Here is a 26,750-nt window from a genome sequence, read left to right on the forward strand (position 1 = left end):
TGTAGCCTTTTATTCATGAACCTGGTTAGGGTCTCCCTCTTGTGGTCACTCCCTGCTATTGCGATGTACCAACAAAACTGACTTATTTCATGCTAGAAAAAATGAATACAGCCACCACATTTGGAAAACATTTGGTTTATTGCTTTTTTTAAAAAAAATTAAAGCACCATCTCAAAGCACTGTACATCCACTGTTGTCCCTCCTCCCTTCTTAAGCTGCCTGCAGTTGTTTTGGGATGACTAAAGATGTGACGGGACAACCCTCACCCAAAATTTGTGGAGTCAGTTTCCTCCACTTACCGCGCCTTCCACTTGGTATGGGCCTGGAAATTGGTACTAACCCACAACCCACTCAACTCCACTGAGCCCTCCACAGGCAGATCTCCTGGGGAAGCACCACATGAAGTGTGCATTCATTGCCCCCTTGGCCAAAAAAGAAATCCTGACCGGTATCTGCAAGTGAACGTCTAACATATCTTCGGTCTTAAATTCGTGGAAACTGCAGCTATGACTCTGGGAAGCACAAGGAGAGAGGTTGTTGGTGATAACGCTTTAGAAAGAAAGAGATCTCAAAAAAAAAAAAAAAAAGAAAGAAATTTTTTTAACAAAAAACATACTATTAAAAAAAGTGCTGCTTTTTTTTAAAAAAAGTCTCTGCCCGCCCACCACCAAAAAAGAGGAAAGGGCACAATGCAGCTCCTTGGAAAAACCTTCAATTTGTTTTCTTCTCTATAGTTTTTTTTTAAAGGTCAATATGACCTCTGTCCATTTCTACTTTTGAGCCACTGAAAATGGTGTTTGTGGGAAATGTGACTTCCAGAGGTTTCTGCCTCGAACCACTGAGCGGCTGGCTTTTCTCCTGGTGGGGCAGCCGCCTTCCTTTCCCGTCCCGTCCCGAGGAGGTCCTCCACAGCGCTCTGCACCCTTCCTGCCTTCTTCTGGGCAGAGCGGATCTTCCCGCCCGCTGGCGGGGGGGGTGTTGTGCGCATTGAGGCTTGTGTGCGACGAGGAGCCCAAGCCCCGGGGGCCTCAGACCTGGCAGATGTTGAAGCTGGCCCCATCGGGCAAAACCTCTCCGATTACTTCCACCACGTGGTTCTTGGAGCAGGAGGCCGGCTTCCCCGAGTGGTTCTTGGGTTCCTGTGGGGAAAAGGAAGGAAGGAGAAGCCACGGTGTGAGAGAGCCATGAGAGCGAGCTTTGGGGGGAGACCAGCCTGGGAAGTGACTCTTAACTCTCTTGAACTCTCTCTGTCTTGAGAGCCCCCCTCCTCCTCTTTCCCCTGAGGCCCAGGAGCGGGGAATTCTGAGCTCCTCCCCAAACAACCAACGCGCCAGGACAGCAGGAGACGGGACCAGGCTGAGGCCACCATGGGGGGGGGGGGACACAGGCACTGTTGCGCCGCGCCAGGCCTCTGTCCCTACCTTGGGTGGTTTGGGAGCAAAATCCTTCCGGCAGATGTGTGCGATGATCCCGGCCGCCAGCGCATCCCCCAGAACGTTGGTCATTGTGCGCAGACGATCCCTAGAGAAGATGAGAAGGAAGGGGAACCCATCAGCAGGGGCTCCAAGTGGCCCCGAATGCTGGGGAGACCCTAAGGCATGTCCTGTTTTCATTCTGCAACTCGAAACCCCATCGCCTGGCCAAGGCTGCTGTTGGGGGAGCCCATCAGTGTGGAGGGGGAGGACCCACAGGTGCATGAGTCAGGAACTGGTGCTGATCCAAGGGCTGCAGGCAAGATCGGCAAGCGAGGCTTGTATAGCTTTGGGCCACGTTCTCAGACCATTGGTCACCTCTGACGAAAAGCTCCCAACCAGTGAAGCCCCTAATGCCTCTGGATGAGTTAAGAGGGGAAACCCAGGAACCCCCGACATCTTCTTGGCCCCCTTGACCCACCCACCCCCGAGGCTTGGCCGCGAGCCAGGTGGGAAAGGGAAGGGCACAGCACTCACAGGGCCCAGTCGATGGCGATGATCAGCGTGATGTCCTCTGTGGGGAGGCCGACGGAGGTTAACACGATCACCATCGTGACGAGGCCGGACTGGGGGATCCCGGCCGCCCCGATGCTGGCTGCAGTGGCTGTAATGCTGGTGGGGAAGGGGAGAGACCGGAGCGCCGTTGCTGGAGGGGACGGGCACCTTCCCCCAAGATCACAGCGGCCACAGGGGTGAAAGCCAGCGCCCAGCCTCAAACCCAACATTTCAGCACCCCCTCGTCATTTCTATTTTTTTAAAGCAGGCAGCTCATCGTAGCAACCCAACCAGTGGCTACCCTTCTTCCCAATTTACAGATCTCCCTCCGAAACCATTGTTTCACTAATTTGGTGATTTTCTCAAGCGTTCACACGTTATCTCCCACCCACCACTCAAGTCACAGAACTTCGGTTCTGCCACGACAGAAACACCAAGCCCGCTTTTTCTCCCTAAGAAGAATCCTCCCGTAATGACACCCCATTCTCCTAGTGATCCTGTACAGCCCCATTTTGAGAACCTCAGCTGGTTAGAGGTGAGCGCGAGGGTCCAGAGTCCCTACCACTCAGATCTCTCCCTCTCCCAGCCCTCAGCATGTGAGGCGCCACCTTGGCCTCTTTCTGCATTTCCGAGGACGGACGGTGGCTCCCTTTGGCCCGAGGGCAGGCGAGGCGAGTGCACCTTACCTAATGGTGATGATCTGCCCGACATCAAGGTCATACTCGTTGACTTGGGCGATGAAGATGGCGGCCACCGCCTCATAGAGGGCCGTCCCGTCCATGTTGATGGTGGCCCCCACAGGGAGGACAAAGCGGGCGATCCGTCGGTCGATCCCATTGTTCTCCAGAAGACACTTGAGGGTGATGGGCAGCGTGGCTGAGCTGCGAAATGAGAGAGAGAAAAGCCACGCTCGTTAACAGAAAGAGAGGGCCTCGGGGCAGCTGAGGAGCTGCAGGCCAGGAGGAGGCCTGGCCAGCCAAAGGGGTTCTTTCAACAGGGCAGGAACGGCAGCACGACCCCAAGGCCCAACTACCCTCTCGGCCGGCCTACCTGGACGACGTTGCCAGGGCAATGAGCAAGGCCTGGAGGATGCCCCGGATGAAGGAGAAGGGATTCTTCTTGGTAATGAGCCCAAAGAAGAGGGGAAGGAAGCAAAGGCTGTGGATGGCCAGGCCGATGACGACGGTCAAGGCGTAGAGGCCCAGCTTCTTCCCAATCACTTCGGGGTCCTCCATCTCCAAGATCTTGCCGGCGATCAAGAAGATGATGCCGAAGGGGAAGTACCTGCCGAGCGCCGGAGGAGAGTGAGCAACCAGCAGAGCAGGCGACCCAGCACGGCGCGAGAGGCAGAGGTCGTTTGTGGAACCAACGGCGGGGAGAACAGAAAGGGCCGGGCCCGCTTTCCAGCAGGGAAACAGGAGGCATCAGTCCGGGGGAGCCAAAGTGGCCTTCTGAGCCATCGGGCTTTACTGTGACACTCCCGAGGGTTTCGCCCCGAGGTGGCAGGAACTGGCTTCCCGGTATGGTCGGCCCGAGAGTTCAGCCGGGGCGTTGCTCCGGGGCGGGGGGCGCGAGACTCACCAGACGGCCATGGAGACAATTTTCATCACAGCCTCGTTCAGGCACTGGCAGACATTGACCAGCGGGGCTCCGCGTTCACCCATCTTTCCCAAAAGGAAACCTGCCGTCCGAAACATGGACTGGTTAGTGGCCACGGAGGGACACTCCCCCTCGTGCTTGCCTGCGAACGCTTTGCGGAATTCATGGACACGATGCCAGCAGAGCTGCTGGCCAGCCCCTCGGATCTGAGCGAAGGCTAACCTATCTGGGGGGAGACCACACCCTAAAGGCCCCGCTCCCTGGGCAAAGCAAGGACACGTCCTCCGCAGGAGGTTTCTCACCTACCGATCGTGGCGGAGAAGATCACAATCCCCAAGACATTCATCTCGTTGTTGCTGCCAGGGAGGGTGCGGTAAGTCATATCCGGTGACGGCGTGATCTCCAGCAGCACCGGCCGCTGGACCTCGGGGTTCTCAGCATCCGGCACAAAGTAGATCAGGTTCAGGGACTTCCTGGGCAGGGCCGAGAGGCCCGAGGTCTTCACAACAGGAACGAGGACAGTGCGGTACTAGAAGCAGGGCAGAAGTGGAGGGGGTGGCTGTCAAAGGAGGCTGGTGGACCCACCACCCTAAACCCCCTCCCCACAGCTGTACACAATGCAGAGGGAGAAATGCAGCCTCTGCAGACCACAGCTCCCAAAATCCACAACCAGCATGGCCATGGGGATTCTGGGCACTGGAGCCTTAAAAATATAACCAAGAAAAAACAGGTTGCAGGACCAGCTGCCGTCTCGCCCAGATCATGAGATGGCAGAACTGGGAGCCACCACCCCACCGAGGTGTGTGTGTGTATTCCTATATTTGGGGTGCTCACCTGCTGGAACGAGGCCTCTATGAGGTTGGATGGGAACATATTTCTGTGGGAGGGAAAAAGGAAACTTGAGAGGCCTTCAAGAAAGGAAACGAGGGCACAGAGGAGAAATGGGTAAAGAAACTGTTCGGACTGAGGAGGAAGTGGGGCCGATCCGTTACCTGATGAGATCAAGCAGAGCGTCCGCAGAACTAAGCACCACTTTGCTGACGGTGTACTCCTCTTTCTGGGCAGCCACCCCAGGGTGGATGGTGAGCACGAGGATGATGCCAGTGGTCACCGCCAGGAAAGTGGTCCAGAGGTAGTAGGTGATGGTGATGAGGCCCATCTTTCCACAGACGCGGGAGTCCATGGTGGCCAAACCGGACATTAGGCTGGAAGGACAGAGAGCGGGAGGATGAATAGGAACCCACAGGGTGATGTAGCTGCAAAAAAAGGCCCGTGAGATTTTTAGGCTGCATGAACAGAAGTCGAGTCTCCAAATCCCATGAGGGACTAGTCCCCCTCTACTCAGCACTGGTCAGGCCTTGTCTCGAGTCCTGTGTTCCAGTTCTGGACACCACACTTTAAGAATAATGCCAACAAACTGGAACAAGTTCAGAGGAGGGCAACGAGGATGCTCAAGGGGTTGGAAACCAAGCCCTATAAGGAGGAAAGACAGAAAGAACTGAGCTTGTTTAGCCTTGAGAAAAGAAGACAGAGGGGAGAGAGGAGAGCACTTTTCAAAGACTTGAAAGGCGGTCCTACAGAGGAGAGGGGCAGGATCTGTCCTCCATGCTCCCCGTCATCATGGGCTCAAGGGACAGGAAGCCAGATTTCAGCTGAATATCATAGAAAAACATCCTAACTTTTAGAGTGGCACAACAACGGGACCCATGAGCTCGGGAGGGAGGGAGCGCTCCGACACTGGAGGCCTTTGAGAGAAAGCTAGACAACCACCTGGAAGATCTGCTTGGACGTGGGATCCCTGCCTTGAGCAGGGGGTTGGACTCAATGGCCTTAGAGGGGCCCCCCTTCCAATGTTATTACTGTCTGATATGAGAGGACGAACCCTCTGGCACAGAGACCATGACTGGCTGAGCCCTGGATCCGAGCGATGGGATGGGCCTGCCAAGGTTGTCAGCCAAAGAAAGCTTTGTCCATATGGACTGTTGCCCTTTAAAAAAAAACAAATAAATGGTTCCTTTGCTATGAAATCAGCCCTCTGTTCAATCTCTCACTTAATCCACCAAGATTTATCCAGGAAAGAAAATAAAGGGATTCAGGTTTTCAGTTCCAGAGTTGGGAAAAAATATTTTGGGAGGATTGAGTCCACCACTTTACCCAAAGTCAGTCTTGAAACATCTTTGCTTTTACTTGTATTTAACCTGTTCATTTTCAAGTAGTTGGTTTTTTGGGTTTTTTAAAAATCTGGACAGTTCTTTAATTCTAATTCTGTCATTGAGAATACCTTCTCAGGATTAACAGTTTTTAAATTGTGAGCTATCCTCCACACGTGTAATTCCACCTCAAAACTTCCAGTGGAGCAAAGCAGATAACATGGGAAAAAAATTAAGAAAGGAATTGGCCAAAGCGTTGAAAAGGGTCTCTCTCTTCTCTTCCTCGCCTGTCAGGCCTTCCTCCTTTTAAACCGCTTCTTCTTCTTCTTCCTCCTGACATTATGATCCCCGGAGCACACCCTCAAGACACTGGCAGGGCTAAACAGGGCGGGAGTCAGCTTTGGAAGCTCAAGATCCATGACGTGGATGATCCTTTGCAAGACGGGTAATCTGCTGTTGCCTCTTGTGAGGCCTAAGCTCCCATGGAATGCTCGGCGCCATGTGATTGATCTCATTAAGGAGAAAACGAGCAGAGTGGTCAACAAGCAGAGAGAGAGAGAGAGAGAGAGAGAGAGAGAGAGAGAGAGAGAGAGAGAGAGAGGACTCGCGTGGGGACACGTTCCTCGCAGCTGACCAAGCGAGCAATACCCCTGGGAGTGAAACCAAATTTGATGGCCAGGTTCAGTCGCCTGGGTCAGACCTTGCTTAAAAGGAGAGTGGAAAAGCACTCCTCGGATCTTGGAAAACTGACTTTTCCTGCACTCGAGGTGCCCCGATTCCCAGTTGGGGCAACTTTGGTCACACCTCCAGATTCTGAGAGTGCCAATAAAACAGAGACAGACAGAGAAGGAGACAGACAGACAGACAGATAGGACTTTCCCGCGCACTGTTCTGAGCTTGAAGACGGAGGCCTGAAAGGTTCAGGTTCAGCTCCTTCCTTCCTTCCTTCCTCCCTCCCTTTCTTTCTTAAATTGACATGCCACTCCAGTAGGGCACACACCATGCTAGGCAGTTTGCAGCAAAACCCAAACAAACACCATCAAGTTAAAATAAAGACCCATAATCATAGAAAAGTGAAGCCAGAGGGGGCCTACAAGGCCGTCAAGTCAAACTGATGACATAAACTCAAGATGTGTAAATAAGATTTGTAATTATAACTTAAATTATAACTTCTCCTTACATAAGCATGTTTACTCTTATATTTTTAGAAAGGGAAGAACGAAAGCACTACAGAGGCCCAGCTGAGACCCACAAGTCTCCCTCCGTGGCATTCAGGGCGGCTTTTTACCCTAAACCCACCTTTCTATCTTTCTCAAAACAATGTCTACACCTCAACCACTCCCCGAGTCAGCAGCTAAATTATTGCCCGTCAGGGTCCTCGGTGGCTGTCATACTTCTTATTGTCCGTGACTCCTTATTTTACATTTAAAGTCCACAAACTGACTGGATTTACGTTTCTGTTTAGATCCATATGTGTACCTTAAATTTCAATACATGCAAGTTTGATTAGAGGTTTAATTCAATTTCTTTTATCCTGCATATTGTATTGTGCTGGTTTCATATTGTGTATGGGTGCCGTGTAATCCACTGAACTGAGACGTAAGCTCACAGCTCCAAGATAAATAAAGATCTTTAAACTGGCCTGTTGAGGAGAGCAACTGCGCCGACCCACATGAGAGCGGAGGGAGAAGAGCTGAACGGGGGCCTCCCCAAGAGAGCCCACTTTTCCATGTCCATTGAAGAGCTCAGCCCCACTGCCAAACATTTGCCCAGTCCTCCCAGCTTCCCTCCTCTCTTACCTGGAGGTGATAAGGGGCAGGATCAGCATCTTCAACATCCGCATCAGAAGCTCTCCAGGGAAAGAGAAATACTGCTTCTCCTATAGGGTGAAAATAAAAGCCACCCAGTTAGTCCCAAAATGGGAACACTGAAATGTATGTTATTTATGGGTTCCATTTCTATACTGTCCACTGGACGGAGAATCACGGCAAGCAGTTTACGACAGTGATAATAACAGAAAACAATGCTAACGCCATTCGAGGGGAAATTGAAATTAAATGAATGTTGCATTTCAAAGGGCACTTTTGAGGCCTATGCTGGAACGGAACAGGTAAATCTGGGGAACAGGTAAAAACTGAGCCAGATTTGAGGGCTTTGGAACGTCCATCTAGGAGTTCTGGTTTCGCATTACAGCTCCCAGAAATCCTTAAAATTCTAAGGAGCTCCCAGAAACCCTTAGAATTTTAAGAGTTATAAACGCATGATTTTTCTCAAGTTCTGTTCTAAGGAAATCAGGCCTGATATTGAAATAAAATTGCCACCCGCTACGAAAACACCTTTGACAGTTGCCCGAGACCTCCAACCATTGACTATCTCCATTCTAATCTAATGTGTTCATTTACTTATTGCTCCTTTCATCTCATGGAGAGAGGAGAAACCCCCTTTTTTAAATAAACCATTTTGATAACTTCTGTGAAGTTCTTTGTAGGTTGTATTAAGGAACGGGGGGAGGGGAGGTCTGGCCAGTTTTGCTCAGCATCTCCTGTGAAACCAACAGGAATAATCCCGGAGGGTCAAGGGTGAAGTTGACAGGGAGAAAATCAGATCAGCCTCGTCAATTCTCTTTCGTCCCCTTCAAAAAAGGAAGCATTAGGTGGGCTAGCAAAAAATTTAACACACACACAAGAGCAGAAACCCCCCCTCTACCTCTGATCAGGCTGCAGTGGAGAAAACCATGCTTCTCTCCTCCACCCCTCTGGCAACTATGTTAGGGGTGGATGGAGGCCCTGGAAGTCAAGGAAGAGAAAGAGACTGGATTGCCAGGAAGGCAAGGGATCGGAGCCCATTTTCTTAGAAGGCCACCACCTCCCTGCAGTTAAGTAACCTGCTTAAGTGCTGAACTCCCGGCTGTGAGGCTGCCAAGCGTCCCCCCCCCCCTCAATCGCTGCCCGCCTGCCACGGCCGAAGCACCTTCTCTAAACCCTGACAGAGATGACACGGGGACGAAAGAGCAGCTGACGTGGCCCCAGGAAAAGAGCCTGTCTCGTAGCAACCTGGCCTCATTTCTCAGACGGGCCCAGCCTCTGAATTAAGCCCCACGAGTCCTGCCCGAAGGTCCCACGGGTTTGTTCCGAGGGGCGACAAATCCCTCCACCGGTCTCGGGAGGTGGCCCAGAGGGAAATAACCATATCCACCCGGATCCCAAGACCCATGCCTTGGAAAGAAGCCCCCCTCACATACACACACAGACTCTCCACTGGCTCAAAAGAGGACTCCCTTCCCAGTAAACTTACTACGGCTGAGAGGCTTTTTAAAAAAAGAATTCAGAATGATGCATAGTTGCTGGAAGGTCGGCCTGTCAGCCACCGCAGGGGTTGCAGCAGCTATAGCATGAACCAAGTGGGGTGGGTTGTTTGTGGCCCTATAGCTATAGCTTCCAGGACCCCTCGTGGCTGGTCACTCTGGCTAAGAGCCGAAGGGAGCAGGCCCTCCTTGCTAACTTGGGGGGGGGGCAGTGGTGTCCACAAACGGCTCACCCTGCAGGGTGTCATTTTTTCTTGCACCTCCTGCTTTTCATTTCCCACTGGCTTTTGGGTTTATTGTTCTTAGCCCATAGTGGGGAAGGTAGAGGTCTTTCTAATGACTGCCCCACTCTTTGGGGGTTTCTGTGGGGCAGGGTGGGGATGCAGCCAGTGGCTGGAAGCGGCATGAAGGCCCACAGGGTCCCCTCTGGCTACATTTCAGCCATTCCTGAGTCTCTACCGGTGCCTTTCCTCTTGTAGGCAAGGAGTAAACCCCACAAACCGAAAGCACTAGCAAATAAAATTTATCCTAATTTTAACTACAATGGGGTAAAATCTAAGCCAACAAAATATCCCCCCCCCCAAAAAAAGCTTTAGAAACTGAGGACCAGCTGCCAGCTTTGGCCCCCAGAAAGGACCTTACCGCATCAGGTGCCACGGGGGTCACTTACCAGGTCCGACAGCGCAAGTCTCCGGAGGAGAAAGCCCACGAGGCACCCTGTCACCACAGAGAGTAAGGAGAGGGTCAGGAGACCATTTTTGGTCCAGAAGCCTCGGATGGCCTTCTGGATGCCGGCGACGGTGATGGAGAAAGGGGCGAGGAGGACTTTCTTCAACCGTTCCCACATGGTGGTCCCCCACACTTTAGGGTTTCCTCACCAGGATCCGTCCTGAGCCGGAGAGGGCGGCGGAGGCGGCCAGGCCACGCTCCATGGGCCCACACGGCATCCTCAAGTCTCCTTCTATCCGATAGCAATCATCCCGGTGGCTTGAATCAAAAGGGGAATTCGAAAAAAGGGAAGGAGAAAGCCAGCGAGGCTTCCCTTGCTGGTTCTGGTTGGTAATCCACCCGGGGAGGATCACGTCAGGGCAGGGCGGCTGCCTGAGCCTCTTCTGGCTTAATGGAAAGTGACATGATGGGCGAAGAAGCCGTAATCCCAGCCTCACGGGCGGAAAAAGGCAAAGAGGAGGGGAGCGGCCTGTGAAAACGTGAGGCTTAAACTTCACCAGTTGGCCGGGCGAGGCTGTCAAGGGACGGCTGGCCCACCGCAGCAGCTTGATAGATAGAAGGGTAGATATGGCCTCTGTGCATGCTCAGAGGCAGCCTCTGGAAAGGCTTCAGATTCCCTGGGGCTGGCTCTAAAAAGAAGACATTTGAAGGAGAAGACGCAGCCTCGACTGCAGGCTTGGAAAAAGCGCCTCTCCGTCTTGGGCAAGACGGCTTTTAATTCAGGCAACCTCCTCCTGAATTCCAGGCGGGTGGAAAGGATCGGTACCGACTTCTGAAACAAAAAGGGGTGAACGCGGTGGAGGCCGTTGTGATTTTCACATGATTAGGTTCTAGGGAGAGATGAAAAAAGTGGCTTTGAAGAGTTATGCTTTGGGGGGGAGGGAAGAAAGGTCTGTTGCTTTCTTTTCCAGTGTGGGTGGCATATAAGGAAAAAAAAATAATCTTATAGAATCAGTAACCTGTTTGCATACATTTAGAAGGGACTATAAAGATCTCTATGAAATCATTTCTACAGTATACCACTCCAAATGTTAGCTGCTTTAGGCTCTTGTTATAGCGTCTAATAAATCATAATAAAATCACCAAGCAGTTTATACTGAAATTGATATGTAATCGCATTTGAAAAATATGATTTCAGTAGTATAGATGAACAATAACAAAAATGTATTTTATTTTTTATTCTTCAGCTTTTAGGAGTCTCTCTCTCTATATGTGTGTGTGTGTATTATATTTTTATAAAAATATAAAAGAGATGTAAAAAAAAAAAGTTTTTAAAGGCAAAAATCTAAAATGCGCCCAGGTCAATGAAACCCTGGAGCGCGGGGGGGGGAGAACACAATGGAAAAGGAACATCAAAGGGAAAATAGGAAGTCCCACCGGTGCAGCACAAGCGCATGTGGCTTCCGGCGAGGGGGCGTGGCTTCCGGCGAGGGGGCGTGGCCGGGCGCTGCGGACTGGCACTTAGGGCGCGGCGCAGGCGCATCGCGGTTCCGCGGCCAAGATGGCGGCGGCTGAGGCGAGCGAGGCTTCGGCCGTGGAGGAAGCCGAGGCTCCGGTCACGACGACGGCGGCCTCCACCACGCCGGCGGAAGCAGTGGCGGCGGCGGCCCCGTCCTCCTCCTTGGCCCGGCCGGCGAAGCTGCCCTTGGCGCGGGTGAAGGCGCTGGTCAAGGCCGACCCGGACGTCACGCTGGCCAGCCAGGAGGCCGTCTTCGTCTTGGCGCGCGCCGCGGTGAGGGGCGGGGAGGAAGCGCTTGCGCCTGCGCGAGGGCCGAGGCGCGAGGCTGACTTGGCCAATAGCAGGAAGGAGCTGATAGAAGGGAAAAGAGAGAGAGTGGGAGGGAAGCCCGCCTTTGGCCAATCAGGGAGCTCGTTTGCTTTCGCCGGTTCGCGGGGGTTTGTTTGTTTGGGTTTTTTCTTTTTAGAAAATAAGCGGAGATTGGCGGGAGGGCGCGGCCGAGCCAATCAAAAGGCAGCCTGGGTCTCTCTCCGGGGGGGGGCTAGAAGGGGGCGCGGCCACAGGAGATTTCCCCCTTTCTGCCTCTAGAGGGCGCTCGTTCCCTTATGAGGGAAAGTCCCAACACCCCACTCGCTTGGAAAAGTTACTTTTTTATCCCCAGGACTACAAATTTATTCCTTATATCGTAAAATAACCATGGTAACAATAACTCTTACAAACACTGTTTAACAGTTTTATCCAGTAAGGAGGCCTGGGGCTGGGGGGATCATGGGACTTGTGGTCCCCCCCTTTTTTTAAAAGTTACTTTCCCTACTTCTGGCTAGCGGTCCAATGCACAGAGAGAGTGAGGTCAGCCCTAAAAGAAATACAAAAATCTACATTTAGGGGCATTTATAAAATTAATTAGTTATAGTTAACATGGAATCCAATGGGAAGGCACAAGTGTTGGTCAAGCTTTGGGGCTTATACAGAACTCCTCGGCAGAAAGAGAGGGCCTTACCAGTGCAGTGGTTGGAGTATTAAACGGGGTGGGGGGTTTGGAAATCGAAGCTTGGCCCCCGCCTGCCCCCCCCCTCACAGGGTTGTTGGTTCGTGATGAGGAAAGCCCAGGACGCTGCCCTGGGGCTAAATATTGCAAAGGTGAGTGTTAAAAAAAAGTCAGCACAGAAATGGGATAAAAAGTTACAAACACTAGGAAAAGAGGAACGCCTAATGTGAGATGGTTCAGCTTGGTCAGGAAGCCATGTAAGAGCGGAGCAGGTCTGTTAACCAAAGGACCTCCTGGAAGCGGTTAATGCGATGCAACAGCACAACAAAAAACCTGGACAATGGGGGTTGTTGGTAAGCCGTTTTCTCCCCACCTGCACCATAGTTGCTGACTCTCTCTCTCTCTCTGCAGGAGCTGTTTGTGGAGACCATTGCCAAGGATGCCTTCATCTACGCCCAGCGGGGGAAAAGGAAGACCCTCCAGAGGAAGGACCTGGGTACGGGCCGGGGGGGGGGCTGGCATGGAGGAGGGCGCCTCGCTCAGAGGGAGGGGGGCTGCTTTGGAGCTCCTCGGAAAAATGGGCTTTTGCCGACTACAACTCCCAGCGGCCCCTAGCCAAATTCAGGGACTTGGGGTCCAAAACCCATCATGCTCCCAAGCTCTGCTTCCTCCAGCCCCAAAAGATGACAGACTTATTTTATTTATTTATTTGATTTATATCCCGGCCATCTGGTCTGGTCGACCACTCTGGGCGGCTTCCAATAAGATGCTTAAAAAAAAAAAAGATGCTACTCTGACAGTCCTGGAAACAGATTACGGGTTTTTGTGAGCCCCCTTCATCCAAATAAATGGTATAATACATGTAATTATTTTTGTTTTTCCTTCTCGGGGGGCCTGCTGTTCCTGCGGCAGACAATGCCATTGAAGCCACGGATGAGTTTGCATTCCTCGAAGGTGAGCTTGGGTTCTTTTCTCTCTCTCTCTCTCTCTCTCTCTCTGCGTTTGTCTCATTTCCCCCATCTTGTTGGAAACAACAAACCATTTCTCCTGGTTAGTAAAACCGAGGCTTTGTTGTTAACAATGAAGCTCTGTGTTCTTTGGGAGACTCCAGCGAAGTAGAAGTGGTGCAGAAAATGGCACACCTTTTTCCATGAACATTTTTGCTTTTTTTTTTTTTTTTTTTTTGGTGGAATTTTCGTGGTCTGGCTCTTGGCTATAGCGCGGGAAAATAAATATTAAGTAACGGTGGCTTGGCTCCAATAAGATGTGATTGTGGGTCTCAGTCTGATTTTACCCTGCTGAATCTCTCCAAATTCTTTAACAATGATTTTAGGTTGTTTTCTTGTCTCAGATCTCTAAATGTAAGTAAGAATCTACATATTTTAATAACAGACAGTAGAACTAGCTCCCTTTATAATCTTTCTGCCTGATAGGCTTGATTTAAATGGGGCAGGGAACATTTTTTTAAAATGCAGAAACACTCTGGAATAATAGCGGAAAGCGATACAGTCCTTTTGGGGAAACTCCTGTCCATTTCATTCGGAATCGTATGGGGATCTAGGCATAAAATAAACCATTAAATTAACAGCCAATATTTGGTTCAAAAATTGTTCATATTTCTCTCTTCTGACTGTCTAAATATTTCTCTTTTTTTCTGGTGGGGTTTAGGTACTCTCGATTGAAACAAGGGACAAGAAGATACCTGGAAGGAAGGAAGGAAGGAACAGGCCAAGAAAAGCCTCCGAAGAAACAGGGGCACAAGTTGACGTCTCTGTAGGGGAGATGATGGACTTCCCGGAGCTGCTCATATTTCAAACAGGACTGAAATGTGGAGTGCAGGCCCGGAATTATTCTGTATATACCATTCACCACAATGTGTTTTTTAAATACAATTTGCAAGCTGGTAGTTCTTGACTCTATAAATACATACACCAATATATTTCTTTTTATCTGTGTTCTCATGCACTTTGACATCTGTCTGTGCCTGCCTTAAAATCTAGAGAAACACAACAGGAGGCTCCTTAAATATGCCAAGAAGAAGGAAAAAGACAAAGCAGGTCTGTTTATTATTATGCAAAATCCTATGGAATGTTTTTTTTAAAGCCTTCTTGGCTTCAAAGTTTGCTTTCCCAGTCTGGGTGAGAGACAGAAATCCCTCTGATTTTTTTTTGGTGGGGGGGGAGTGAGTGTTGATAAGATCCCTATTAAGGGGATCCTTCTAGCAGGCCAACAAAAAACAGCACAAAAAGGTGTATGAAACCAATTTAAACGCAGACACCCTGCAAGATTTCAAGAGGTATACAAGATGTACAAAGCAGGAGGGGTGAGAAAAAAAAGGATGGATCCTTGCCTGCGTGTAGTTAGGGGGAAATTGAGGCAGGCAAGATCCTGCAGACGCAGAGAGGTTTCAAAAACTTTCTTTGAGGGTGTAAGAAGTTCCAAACGGAAAGAAAACACTGAAGCGCGTGTATCAAGAATAAGGACGTTTAAAATAGGACAGGCAAAGGAGCAAAATGTGGCAGATTGTTACAGCTGATCATTCAAATGTCACATTCAGGGGAAGAAGGATGCGTGACTTTCGGCCAAGGGAAAAGAGGTTTGGCTTGCCAACAACCGAAGGGGCCCTGATGGCCTTCAGCCTCAAGAAAGAATGGCAAGAATTTTGGAAGGGCATTTTCTTAAACGCTCATCCTTGTTTCTTCCAAAGATCAAAGAGAAAACTCCTCGCTTTTAACTTTCTTTCTTTGAATCCTGTAAGCTGCCTTGGCTCCTAGAAAAGTGGCATACGAATAATTTAAATAAATAAATAACCAAAACAGCGCCGCTCTGTTCCACCCGTCAGTAGCCACCCCAGACTCTGCAGAAGGAAAAGCGTTCTGCAGATAAAAACCAGTACAATTCATTCATCCATTCAAAATTAAGTTGACCTCGCCTTTCTCTTTGAAAAGGACCCATGGCAGTTCACAACAGTTAAAAGTTGGAAACCATGAGTGCCCCATGGTTGACATTGTAAAAAAGGGTTTAAAGCTAAGCACAATGAGCATCCAGAGGCAGCTTGCGCCCTTTAAGGCAATATTAAAGGAAAGAAAGAAAAGTAAACAAATATTGGAATGAAAAGACGCTGTAAAATAAAAAAAGTAAAAATGGGAAATGCAAGTAGTACTAAAAATCCAGATAAATCAAGAATGCATAGCATGCAATCCATCAAAAAATGGATTTGCACTGTCTACAAAAGCACACTTTAAACAGCCCTTAAAGTGACGCAAGTTGTTGGCTGGTTTGTTTGTTTGGTATTCTGTCAATCCCCCCCTTTTTTGGGGGGGGTTCTGGATACATTTAAAAAGACATTTATTTATTTTTCTAGTGGTTTTTATTTTTGTGCTTGCTTTCCTTGGTTTTTAACTGGACGCTGGAACAGTGTTCCCAATTTTTTTCTTTCTAAAATAAAAGGTTTTGTATGACGCGGGTGGGCCCTGGGGGTGGCGAGGGCAGAAAGGGTCCCCCTCTGATCAACCTTTGAAATGAAGGAAGAGAAAAGGAAGTTAGGGCTGCCTGGGGGGATTTAAGCCAGGGGAGCCTGGGCTTTGTTTTTGAAGAAGCCGGCCATCGTTTCATCCCTTTCAAAGGGGACCTGTGGGCTTCAAAGGGGACTTGATGGAGGCTCCAGCCGAAACTCACAAAGCCCTCCTGGGGGGGGGGGCAACCAGGCTCCAGGGGATTCTGAGCCCCCTTTGAAGTGGGCATCCCCACCACCCTTCTGGACTGATGATGATGATGATGCCCCATCCCACCCGGCTCCGTCTGGGCTGAGACAACCTGGATGGCTCTTCAAAACAAGGGGTGGGAAGGAGGGAAAAAGGCCCACCTGGATTTTGGGCATCATTTTGCCCTCAAGGTCCCCTCTGGCCTTATAAATATCCCAAAGATCCCCCCCCAAAAAGCCTGGAAAATCCACTTCCCAGGGGAAAGGATGCGGATGTTCTCCTGGCTCGTGTGGCTGGCCGCCCCTGCCTGTAAGTCCCGCTTTGCATCTTCAGGAAGCGGGTTTAAGTCCCGGGGGACAAACGGAGGCTGGGGTGGGAGGGGGGGTGCCTCGCCTGATCTCACCAGGTGGCTCCCTTCCTGGGGGGGGATTCCAGGGGTTTGAAGGGGAAGTCAGGAACCTGCGGTTTTTCCAGGTGGGGTGGGACTCCGGGTCCCATCAGCCATGGGTGGGGGGTGCAAAGCGGGTGGTAGCGGCAGGTCTGGAAGGGGGCACAAATTAAGGAACGTACAAAAAGGTCAGTTGGCCAACTCTGGTTTAGAGGAGGAGGAGGCCACCCTGGATGAGGGGATTCTGGGATTTGTAGTCTTCACCTTTCCCTGTCCCGGTACAGGCTTCAATTCCTTCGCAGGCAGGTTGGCTTAACTTCTGACTAAACGCCCAGAGGATCGTTGCCAGGAAAGGTCTCACGACCTGTTGTTGGGGAAGGTGGTTTAAAACTGGAAACACACCAGAACGTGTTAAAGAGCTCCTCCCCCCCCCCCGCTCGCCCGGGGTGATCTTGAACTCGGGTCTGTTTGGAAAAAAAAGAAAAGAAATTAAAAACAAAAAATTAACAATCACACCAGATTGCTGCCCGAGGCCCGGCAGGGTGGGAAACTGCCTTGAAGTTGTTGGGGTGGTGCGGGAGGAGGGTGTCACCATTTGCACCCGCCACCCTAGCTCACAGCCTGGCCCCACTAATGGCACCCACCCTGAAAAAAGAAAGAAAACAGGGAATTCCAAAGAAAGAGGATTAAATAACACCAACCCTTTGAGGCAGGCCACAGCGGGTCGTCCTCTGGTCCACAGAGGCTTTTTTCTCTCCTCCATAGACCCCCTGCAGCAGTGCCAGGCCTGAGTCCAGCTCACACTACAATGCCCATCTTCCACAGCAGACCCCCCAAAACATTTGCGTCCAAGAGAAGCAAATGAAACAGCTGTCCCCACCCCATCCTAGAATATCCACCTTTCTTTTCCTTCCTAGGCCCTGCCCCGGGGACGATGGGCTCATTGCCTCTGGAGGGTGTCTCTTAACTCTAGAGGAGCAGGTTCAAAAGAGGCTTTATTAACAAGGCCTACCTCGCAGGGTTGCTAGGGGGGATTTTTAAAGTATTTTTTTATTTTTTAATGGGGAATGGAAGATCAATGTTGGCTCTTTGCAAGAAAAGGGGGATATATACAGGCAGGGCGGTGAGGATGATAAGTGAGCTAACTTTGCGGCCGGTGGTCCCAGGTGCGAGAGCCGCCGGTCTCCCACCAGAATGGCGAAACCTTTCAGTGGAACGTGGATGCTGCAAGCGGGAGGCGCATTACGTCTATGTCGGCCACGGTGAGTTTAAAAAACAAAGCCAGATTTTCTTGGACCGGCCCCAGTGCAAACCTATCTGTTTACCCCCCCCCCCCCGCAAAAAAGGGGGGGAAGAGCTCGAATAAAATCACAATTTTTAAAACATTTAAAAACATCCAGACGTTGTTCTTGTGATGTGTGGTCAAGTTGCCTAGAAAGGAGATATCTCCAAACGGTCCTGCTCAGCTCTTGCAAACTCAAATGTCGTGGTTCCTATAGGGAGTCTGTCCATCTCGTTTTTTGCCTTCCTCTTTTCCTGCTTCCTTCCACCTTTCCCGGCAGGATGGTATTTTCCAGAGATCATCTTGCCTTCTCATGATGCACTCAAAGTAGGACAGTCTCCTTTTCAACCTTTTTTTCCCTCTCTTCTTCTAGCATTCATGATGGAATAGGCCTCCTTATTCCTTGCTCATCATTTTAAATAGTGTCTCTTAACGAGGTTAACCACTGTTTGTAGACTCATTGTTTTCAACATTCATCTTTAAAGATGGCCTTTCAATGCTGTTAAGCCGCCTTGGGACCATAAAAATATTTTTAATGAATGAATGACTTAATTAATAACTACCCCCCTTAAATAAATGACTAGTTTCAATACTTTTAAAAAATACATAAAGAAAAACACAATGGGGGAGAAAAAAACCCAATGATGCTCAGTTAGCAGAACAGCTAATATTCTATGTATTGCAAACAGTTTTCAGTTTGGAGTGGGTTTTTTAAAGGAATGGCCTTAAAGTGACGTAATATTCCGTTTACGAATACAGTATTATTTAATTTTCAAATACACTTTTGCACCTTCTTTGAAACATCTTACTAAAGTTTGGTTTTTCCTTTAAAAAAGAAAAAAACAAAACACACACACACCCAACTTATCCAGTGAGCCTCTTTCTTTTATTTATTATTTATTTTCGATAAGTTGCTTCAGAAGTGGAATTAATTCCTGCTCTGCCTGAAGCCGGGTGGGGGAAATTCATTAAATTGTATAACCTCCCTGATGATGCAAAAAAAAAAAAAAAAAAGCAAGGCAGGAAACAAACTGACAAACAAAAATAGGCAGGGTTTTTTCCTCTGGCAACATTTCCTGCATTCCCAGGAAATACAGTATGCAAAAAAAAGAGAAAAAAAACGCTTAAGAATCAGGTGTGAATTTCCCTCCATTGTCTGGAATTCAGCAAAACAACAGCAGTGAAACCTGTTCTCCTTTTCAAGAGGTGCTAAGTTTTCTGCAAGCTGGAAGGGGGGGCACATCCTGCTTGACCTTTGACCAGAGCTTGACAAAGCATCCTTCCCCTGGACTACCTCTCCCATAATCCCCAAACCAGCATGCACCTGGTGGCTCTTTCTGGCCTTCCTTTCTCCCATGTTGGAAGGGCTTCCAAAATGTCCCCAACTTTTAACAGCCCTGCTCAGCTCTTGCAAACTCAAAAGTCGTGGTTTCTTGCACTGAGTCAACCCATCTTGATTGTTGGCCTTCTTCTTCTCCTACTGCCATTGATTTTTTCCCCCCTTGCACTATTGTCTTTCCCGGTGACCGTTACCTTCTCACGATATGCCCAAAGTATGACAGCCTCCGTTTCATCATTTTGGCCTCTAAAAAAGAGTGCAGACTAGATTCGATTGAGGAACCACTTACAGTATTTTTAAGAAAAAATACTGTCCAGTTTTTAAAAAAAAAACCTTAATGGAGTCAATAGCCATAAATGGGTATGGATGAATAAGTGGTTTGGACGGTAGATTGTCCACCTTAAATAAAATGGGGAGCAAGAAGGTGCCTGGAGGAAGACTGTGACACCCCCCCCCCCAAAAGCAAACACGTGTCTTGCAGAGAACAGGATGGAGAACAAACACCAGCTATGCCACCCAGGGGATTATGGAGGCTGTAGTCCTCAACAAAACGATACCCCCCACTCTTGTGGTGGGCAGATCAACCTTCGACAAGGAGGCCATGACTGTTTCCTTAGGTTGTTTTACTTTTCCTCCTCCAGATCTCTCCGGCAGCCCCCTAAGCATTGATGTGGGTCTCTGCCGGGCCCACTGCAGGGGACCCCGCCGCAGGAACCTCCACCTTTCCGACTTCCGGGGACTCTCCAAACCATCTTCCATGCTGGACTTCCTGAGAGCGAAGAAGGTAAGGAGCTGCAGACAGAGGGGGCCGACCCACCTCGCCGGGGCGTTGTGCAAGAGGCACGTGGAACCTTTCTGGCACCGCTGAGGTGGTGCCAGAGAACGCGAGTCACCTTTGCCTGTTCTGTCCTTCCTACTCATGTGCAGGAGGGGTTCTTGCGACGGCCAGAAGGGACGGATTGGGACGCCTTCCCGGACGGGTCCTGCCCGGCGGGCTCCCGCTGCGAGGCCAGCCGGCTCCGGGTGGAGGAGATCTCGCTGCTGGAAGGGGTCCGTCAGGTGGAGGTGACCGAGGGCTGCCACTGCGCCCCCCAACCCCACAAGTGCATCCGGGCTCCGGCCCCCAAAACCTTCTTCCCCGACTCCCCCCAGGAACGGACAGTGGATGTTGGCAGGTGCTCCGGGCCAATGGGCACCAGAGGTGAGCAAAATAAGTGGGTGGGTGGACTCTCCGCCGAGCTCATTAATGTTCCTTTCCCTGCGCGCACAAAAGTTTCTTTTGCAGCCGCTGGAAGCAAACAGAGCAAAGAGCTTTCAAACAGAGGCAGGAAGGCTTTCTGCTTGAGCCATCGATTTCTGTCCTCCTTGTGGCCGGGGTTAGGCTGGATGACCCCCCCGAGGGACCCCTCCCTACTCTGTCATTCTGTGACTCCTCTGAAGCAAAATCAAGCCAAGTCACTAGTCCTTAGGGCTCCGAAAACAGGCCGTATTTAGGTCATAACAGGATCCCTTCGGTGGCCAGATGGATCTCCCTCAAAGAGGGGAGGGAAGGATGGCTGAAGAGGTCGGTGGACTCCATTTCCCATCTGCCCAAGTCAGCCTAGACAAGGGTGGGGGACTATAGGAGATGTAATCCAGCCACAGCTGTCCACCTCCCCTTGGCCATCTCAATTGTTCTGGGCAATTAAAAGACCAATAAAAGGTTTCACAATGTGGCAGAGAGTCAGTGATGCTGGGGTGGGTGGGAGAGGGTGGGTTTTTTTGGGGGGGGTATATCTCCTGCCTCAAAAGAATATTAAGGGTATTCATTCGCACCCTCTTCGGCCTCTCTCTCTTTTCAGACGGGCTCCTCTGCGTCCCCACCCATTTCGACATGGTTCTGCTCAAGGGTCCGAACGGCCACCAGGCCGTCCAGACGCTGGAGCGCTGTGGGCAGAGAGCAGCCTGCTACCGGGTCCCTCACATCCGGTCCTACCTCGAAGTCGTGGCCGACGGCACCGCAGAGAAATTGCACAAACGGATCAAGGTGGGGAAAGGACAGGTCTCGCTCACACACACACCGGTCCCTCTCGATGCCCAGGGGGGTTACGTGGCCCTCCATTTCCACAAAGCGGAGCAGAACCTGGGGGAAGGAAAAAAAAATCACATTGCGGTGTTAAGAGCACAACTCCCATAGCCCACCAAGCTGGTTTTGGAGGGGGCTGATGGGGTTTGTAGTCCACAGACACCGCTTTTCCGAGCTATGCTACAGACCTAAGAACTGAACAAGGTTTCTGGAGGAAGCCACCCTTCCCTCCCCCCCCCCGAACATCCCACCACCTCCTCATCTTGAATGCCTTATTTTTTTCTTTCTCATTATCCCTTTCCTCTTTTTTTCCTGCTCTTCCTGGCTCAGGGTTTTCAAAAGTTTCTCTTTTTTTGTGGGCGGGGGGGGGGGGAGGCAGATATCATCCCCAGTCAGACCCTGATTTTGGGAAAGTGCGACAGCAAGAGGAGAAGGGGACGGAGAAGGGGACAACAGAGGACAGTATGGTTGGACAGGGTCACCAAAGCCACCAACGTGAATTTGATCCAGCTCCAGGAGGCAGTGGAAGAAAGGCCTGGCGGGCTCTGATCCATGTGGTCACGAAGAGTCAGACACGACTAAACAACAAACAATCATCCCCCCCCAAAAAAACACACCCATTTTTGTCCTGGCTTAATAGAAAGTGACATTGGAAAGAGGACCCAAATAATGGCTCTGACCTTCCGGAGGAGGTCGTAAATGAGAAAGGCTGGCCAGCCACCCCAAAACCCAGACCGTTTCTCTGAGCGTGGGTCCCCCACCTCCTGGGGGTGGCCAAGCAGGTCTCCCTCCCCCCCCCCATTCTTCCTGTTGCCCAGATAGAGTTTACACCACAAAATAACTAAACAAAACAAATGGTACTAATAATCCCGGCTGGCTAGGTGTCTGTCGCAAGGTGTGTGTGTGTGTGGGGGGAAGGGGTGATGTGGTCCAGGTTGCCAAGCCAGGTGTCCTGGCCAGGCAGGTGTGAAGGCTTTGTCCACCTGGGAGCCAGCCGGAGTCATTTCCCGTTGCTTTTGTTTTGCAAATCCCCTGCAGGAAATCGATGTTGGACGGTGCTTAGGGAGATGCCCCGGCCTCCTCCTGGACAATACCTGCCGGCAGAGGTGAGCCCAGATGTTTCCAGAGCCTGGGCTCTGCACGTACACGCATGCACGAACGTGCGCCATGGGGTCCAGACCGAGGTATCGAGCGGTGGACGTTTCTCTTTCCACCCCTCCAACTTGGAAAAGCCACCTTTTGCTGAATGGACTGGGAGATTGTGGCCTTTCCTCAAATCTGGGGTGGGGGGCTTTCAGCCCCAAATAAAAGGACCCGATCCACTCAGACTGACATCTGGTTCTGGGGATGTGCTCCCATGTGGATGGGGAAGGAACCCACAAACCAGACAGGCAGGCTCACATCTACAGGATGATGGTTTCTGTTCCTCCTCTCCAGAGGTGTCCAGGGAGACGTTCTCTCTTCACCTTGGAGTACCGTTTGGGGGAAGGGCGGATGAGGGGGGAAAGCATCTTTCGATTTCACTTTAGCTAGCCTTAGCAGTGTTTCTATGGGGCAAAAAAAAATCACAATAAATGAGACAAAATTGTTCCCGTGTGTAGAGACAAAGGATGAGCTTTACAATCACAGGTTGTTAGGTATTTTGCAAGTCATGGGCTTCCTTCTTGGGAGAAAGGCAACTTGCAGATAGAACTAGGAAATAAAAGAATTATTTTTGACCCCATGCCCAATCCCAAAACACAAGCTGAGCTCCTGTTTTCCCTTCCAGACCCTCCTTTTTACAAGGGTTTGTCTTTTTTTTTTCCAGCTTAAAAGGACCCACAGAAGGATTCCCGGGAGGGGGGGGCATAAATAAGTCTTCTCGGATCCTGGGCCATGAAACCTTCTGTCAAATAATAAACGTGCAAACTCGACAAAGTTTGCAAACTCTACTCTCCAGAGGGACCTTTCCCACTTGCTCTTTGACTGCATCATCCCCCTTTTTTGGAGTTCGAAATAAAACATGGATTTAAAAATACTGCAATTTAGATTCGGCGCGGGGTGCTCTACTTTCGTGACTGCAGAAGGCTCTCCCAAAACCCAGCCTGAGCCTCTAAAGGCCAGCCAGGAAAGAGGGCTCCCCCAAGGCTTGCCAATGTTTGCTGTAATCACTACACCATGGGGCTTTTCTGTGCTTAACCGCTACTGCTTTTGTTCTGCGCAGGGACCTGCCGAAGCCGGACAATGATTTATTCCAGGCAGAAGAGGGGGTCTCTGGCCACTGCACCCCACGCCGGTACGAGACCCACACTTTCCGGAGCCAGGGTGGGCAGCTTCGCACCGTCTTGTCTGTCCAGACCTGCGGATGTGGGATCTGAAACGGCCTCCAGTGGGCACTCCAAAGCCTATCGTGCACAGACTGAAGTTAAAAAAATACAGTGGCCGTTCCCCCCCTCCCGAGCAGAGTGTACGACATGTAGAGGATGCAAATCTATAAATAAAAATTGATTTTGAAAGAAAAAAAAATGAAAGAACAGCTTTTGTGAATTTCAAACACGGTCAAAGCCTGGATGCCTTTATCTGGTCAATTTCTGTCCTTAAAACCCAATTCTTGCTTTGGCAGAGCTTAGGAAAAATTACTTTGTGGGAAACCTCTGGCAAAAGGCTTAAGCTGAAACACACCTACAGAGATACCCTTCTCTCTACCTTTCCGCCCACCCAGAGAAAACCCCAAACCTCCCCAGTCTGGATTAAGCCCCCTACCCCCCCCATTTCGGCGGTTCCCAACCTGGGGTCCCCCAGATGTTCTTGGACTTCAACGCCCAGAAACCCTGCCCAGTGCAGCTCGTGGAGAAGGCCCCAAGGCTTTGTAGTCCAAGATCATCTGGAGACTGAAGCTTGGCAAGCACTGCCCGGCACCCCCTGATTTCTCCTCTCTTGGAGATCCCCCCCTTACCCAAACAGGGGAATAGACATTTTAATAGACATTAATGGCTTTTAAAAAAAATCCCCTCCTTCCTCTTCTGCACCAGGCCAGCTGTTCCCCCCCCCTTCCCCATCTCATCCTTTTAGGAAAATAAAACAAAAAACTGCTTTCACTAATCCTTGGGTGCTAATGGCTTTCCGTTTACCCCATTAGGAACCCGTTAGCTCCCTGCAGAGCGCCCGCCTTCCACCTCCTCACCCCCATGAGCTCCTGGGTAAACTTTGGGGGACCCTCCCTGCGGAGGAGAATCCACACAGACATCTTCCCTCCAGGTTTTGTGTACTGGCTCTTAATGCCCCAGCCTTTGCACCTTGTTAGCACCACAATTAGCTCCCTGGCACCCCCCCTCCTCCCTTCCTGACAGCTCGTTAGCAACTCTGGACCCCCAAACCCAAACCCTTTTGGGGCAGGGGGGCTTATAAAGCCGGCTCCTGGCCCACATCTCCAGGAAGCAGCTGCTAGTCATATCTGCCGTCCAAGAAGCCCCAGCCATGTTCCCAGCAGCCTTTCTCTTCGCCGTCCTCTTCGCCTGCACGCCAGCCGGACGAGGTAGGCCACCTTTGGCCTTCCAGGGAGGAGAGAAGGAAGAGGGCGATTCAGAGGAAACCCGGGCCCAGGCCTTGAAGAAGCTGCTGGAGGTTTTTGGCATGGAGGGGGGCCCTCCTCAGTCACCCCAACACATCAAGCAGCCCCCTCAGTATATGGTGGATCTGTACAACGCCGTGGCCGGAGACGACGGGGTCACCAAAGATCCTGATGTTCTGGAAGGGAACACTGTGCGCAGCTTCTTCGATAAAAGTAAGTGTCCTGGAGAGGAAGGGGAAGAGGATCTTTGGAAAGGTTCTGGATGATCAGACCCATCATCCCCAAGGCAGCCTAGGAACAAAAAGAGGCTATTTTCCCAGTTCTGTTGGGGACCGGCGGGGGATCTGAACTCAGTCCCCACGGGGCCTCCCTCACTGGGCTGTCGTGAAGCCGCCTGGTTGGGTCTCAAAGGTGGCGGACCCAGGAGGAGGCCAATAACCCTTTCCTTCCCTTGCGCTTCAGCCCACAGCGAGAAGCATTTCTTCTTCCTCCTGTCCAGCGTGGCCAAGAACGAGAAGGTGCTGACGGCCGAGTTGCACCTTTTCAAGCTGCGGGCCAGAGCGGGCCAAGGCAGTCCGCCCGTCCGGAGGCAACACTTTTGCCAGGTGAGCGAGCTGGGGAGCGACTGACTGATGGAACTCCCTGCCACAAGGTAGAGGAGAAAACAGAGGCTCAGTCTCATTCACCAGTGGAACTCTCTGTCACAAGGTAGAGGGGGGAAACAGAGGCTCAGAGGCATTCGTGTGCAGGGTTCGGATCGGGTGGTGGGAAGCCACCTGGAATGTGCATCAGGACCACCGCATGGGTATGAAATAAATCCGGTGAGAAGCAAAAGGTGTGTGATTATAATTATGCAATATAAGCCCCATGCACACGAATACAATATTTGACTTCTCAGTCCAGTTTTAGGCCCGGTTTGTTCATTTTCCTCCTGTTTTCTCCCCCTTCCAGGTGAGTGTTTATCAAGTCCTGGATCAGGACCGTCCAGGTTCCACGGATGGGAGAAAGCTGCTCTCTGCCAGATTGCTGGCCCTCCATGGATCCGGCTGGGAGGTCTTTGCCATCACCCAAGCCGTGAGTTTGTTTTGCTTTCTCTGCTGGGTTGAGGGCTGGGGATGATGGGAGTTGCAAGCATGAAAACGGAATTTTTATACACCCAATAAAATCATTGGGGGTGGTGGTTTCAGAATCCGACTCAGGGATCTAAGCCATCCATAATACCCCTGCAGCTCACGTACTTCACGTTTGGATGTGTGCTTTCGTTCTGCAAATTGCAGCTGGGCTCGCTGACCTGAGCCACCTCTTTTGCTGCAATGTATGCAAATATTAACCAGCCTCTGCCTGTGTGGTGGGTGGTTTCAGGTCCGCGACTGGACCGAGGAGGAGAGGAGCAACCACGGCTTGCTCGTGACCGTGCAGGCCCTCGGCGGGACCCCCCTGGACGAGAACGCCATCCAGTTTGCTTCCGGCCGAGACCACCACGAGAGTAAGAAACCTATGTTGGTCCTGTTCACGGATGATGGCCGGCGGGGAGCTGTGCTGCCCAACAACCCCTTCTTAGGTGAGGAAGAGGATGGGGGGAGAGCCAGCAGTGGGTGGGAAGGGAGGGAGGGAGGGAGATCAGTCTCGGGAACAGTGTGGATAAAAGGAGGGCCAGAAATGTCAGCCTCCAGGTTTTTTACAAAAACATTTGGCATTATTTTGCACCACCTGGCCTTTGAGCATGTACAGAGCGCTATTTCACCCTCTTGAACCCTTTATTCTCTTTTTTTCTCCCACCCCAGACCAGCCTCGGGGCAAGGCGCCCCTCCTCCCGCCGCCCTTCGCTGGCCCGAAACCCAACCGGACCCGGATGTCCCGCTCGGCCGACGGCCCAGCCTGGCCCTGCCAGCGATACCCGCTCTCAGTGGACTTCGAGGAGATCGGCTGGTCCGGGTGGATCATCTCCCCCCGCAGCTACAACGCCTACCACTGCCGGGGGGCCTGCCCCTTCCCGCTGGGGGAGAACATGCGGCCCACCAACCATGCCACTGTCCAGTCCATCATCCATGCCCTCAAGCTCAGCCAGGAGGTCCGCGGGCCCTGCTGCGTCCCAGACAAGCTCTTCTCCATCAACCTCCTCTATTTCGACGACGAGGAGAATGTGGTCCTCAAACAGTATGACGATATGGTGGCTGGCAGCTGCGGGTGCCACTGAGGGCCACGGGGTCCCCCCTGCCACCACCG

General features: G+C 51.1%; 4 protein-coding genes and 1 long non-coding RNA gene across 5 annotated transcripts; 3 read left to right on the forward strand and 2 right to left on the reverse strand.

Annotated features, from left to right (window-relative positions):
• Positions 1-119: 119 nt before the first annotated feature.
• LOC110072493 (excitatory amino acid transporter 5) lies at positions 120-11,172 on the reverse strand. Its single transcript, XM_020780904.3, has 11 exons — positions 9,691-11,172; positions 7,516-7,595; positions 4,559-4,771; positions 4,401-4,443; positions 3,873-4,095; positions 3,549-3,648; positions 3,018-3,251; positions 2,654-2,848; positions 1,950-2,084; positions 1,422-1,521; positions 120-1,139 (listed from the first exon to the last, which is right to left on the reverse strand). The coding sequence occupies exons 1-11, from the start codon at positions 9,865-9,867 to the stop codon at positions 1,029-1,031; spliced, it is 1,611 nt and encodes a 536-aa protein (XP_020636563.3). The 5' UTR covers positions 9,868-11,172; the 3' UTR covers positions 120-1,028.
• A 34-nt stretch (positions 11,173-11,206) lies between these two features.
• Positions 11,207-14,102, forward strand: POLE4 (DNA polymerase epsilon 4, accessory subunit). The gene is made up of 4 exons (XM_020780905.3): positions 11,207-11,481; positions 12,608-12,692; positions 13,109-13,150; positions 13,865-14,102. The coding sequence occupies exons 1-4, from the start codon at positions 11,251-11,253 to the stop codon at positions 13,876-13,878; spliced, it is 372 nt and encodes a 123-aa protein (XP_020636564.3). The 5' UTR covers positions 11,207-11,250; the 3' UTR covers positions 13,879-14,102.
• On the reverse strand, positions 13,180-21,807 carry LOC140701675 (uncharacterized). Its single transcript, XR_013537982.1, has 2 exons — positions 20,885-21,807; positions 13,180-20,197 (listed from the first exon to the last, which is right to left on the reverse strand). It is a non-coding gene; the product is annotated as an uncharacterized LOC140701675 (long non-coding RNA).
• LOC110072654 (uncharacterized) lies at positions 17,349-23,434 on the forward strand. Its single transcript, XM_078378944.1, has 6 exons — positions 17,349-17,550; positions 19,551-19,700; positions 19,862-20,110; positions 20,751-20,935; positions 22,013-22,080; positions 23,178-23,434. Exons 1-6 carry the CDS (start codon positions 17,349-17,351, stop codon positions 23,329-23,331), a joined length of 1,008 nt encoding a protein of 335 aa, XP_078235070.1. The 3' UTR covers positions 23,332-23,434.
• A 996-nt stretch (positions 23,435-24,430) lies between these two features.
• Positions 24,431-26,721, forward strand: LOC110072653 (bone morphogenetic protein 2). Its single transcript, XM_020781196.3, has 5 exons — positions 24,431-24,737; positions 24,987-25,129; positions 25,476-25,598; positions 25,887-26,085; positions 26,309-26,721. The coding sequence occupies exons 1-5, from the start codon at positions 24,431-24,433 to the stop codon at positions 26,719-26,721; spliced, it is 1,185 nt and encodes a 394-aa protein (XP_020636855.3).
• Positions 26,722-26,750: the final 29 nt, after the last annotated feature.

This window comes from Pogona vitticeps, chromosome 7 (assembly GCF_051106095.1).
Source record: "Pogona vitticeps strain Pit_001003342236 chromosome 7, PviZW2.1, whole genome shotgun sequence".
NCBI classification, from domain to species: domain Eukaryota; kingdom Metazoa; phylum Chordata; class Lepidosauria; order Squamata; family Agamidae; genus Pogona; species Pogona vitticeps.

What these genes read in the sequence shown, in the direction of transcription:
- LOC110072493 (XM_020780904.3), bottom strand. Translation starts at nt 9,867, where the DNA reads ATGTGGGAACGGTTGAAGAAAGTCCTCCTCGCCCCTTTCTCCATCACC. An exon ending in CTGCCCCTTATCACCTCCAG is followed by an intron (nt 4,772 to 7,515) that starts GTAAGAGAGGAG and finishes CTGTCCTTCCAG; the next exon opens with CCTAATGTCCGGTTTGGCCA. An exon ending in ATCGCCATCGACTGGGCCCT is followed by an intron (nt 1,522 to 1,949) that starts GTGAGTGCTGTG and finishes CATCTTCTCTAG; the next exon opens with GGATCGTCTGCGCACAATGA.
- POLE4 (XM_020780905.3), top strand. Translation starts at nt 11,251, where the DNA reads ATGGCGGCGGCTGAGGCGAGCGAGGCTTCGGCCGTGGAGGAAGCCGAG. An exon ending in TCGTCTTGGCGCGCGCCGCG is followed by an intron (nt 11,482 to 12,607) that starts GTGAGGGGCGGG and finishes CTCTCTCTGCAG; the next exon opens with GAGCTGTTTGTGGAGACCAT. An exon ending in CCTCCAGAGGAAGGACCTGG is followed by an intron (nt 12,693 to 13,108) that starts GTACGGGCCGGG and finishes TTCCTGCGGCAG; the next exon opens with ACAATGCCATTGAAGCCACG.
- LOC110072654 (XM_078378944.1), top strand. Translation starts at nt 17,349, where the DNA reads ATGGGGAATGGAAGATCAATGTTGGCTCTTTGCAAGAAAAGGGGGATA. An exon ending in TTACGTCTATGTCGGCCACG is followed by an intron (nt 17,551 to 19,550) that starts GTGAGTTTAAAA and finishes TTCCTCCTCCAG; the next exon opens with ATCTCTCCGGCAGCCCCCTA. An exon ending in AATTGCACAAACGGATCAAG is followed by an intron (nt 20,936 to 22,012) that starts GTGGGGAAAGGA and finishes AATCCCCTGCAG; the next exon opens with GAAATCGATGTTGGACGGTG.
- LOC110072653 (XM_020781196.3), top strand. Translation starts at nt 24,431, where the DNA reads ATGTTCCCAGCAGCCTTTCTCTTCGCCGTCCTCTTCGCCTGCACGCCA. An exon ending in GCGCAGCTTCTTCGATAAAA is followed by an intron (nt 24,738 to 24,986) that starts GTAAGTGTCCTG and finishes CTTGCGCTTCAG; the next exon opens with CCCACAGCGAGAAGCATTTC. An exon ending in TCTTTGCCATCACCCAAGCC is followed by an intron (nt 25,599 to 25,886) that starts GTGAGTTTGTTT and finishes GGGTGGTTTCAG; the next exon opens with GTCCGCGACTGGACCGAGGA.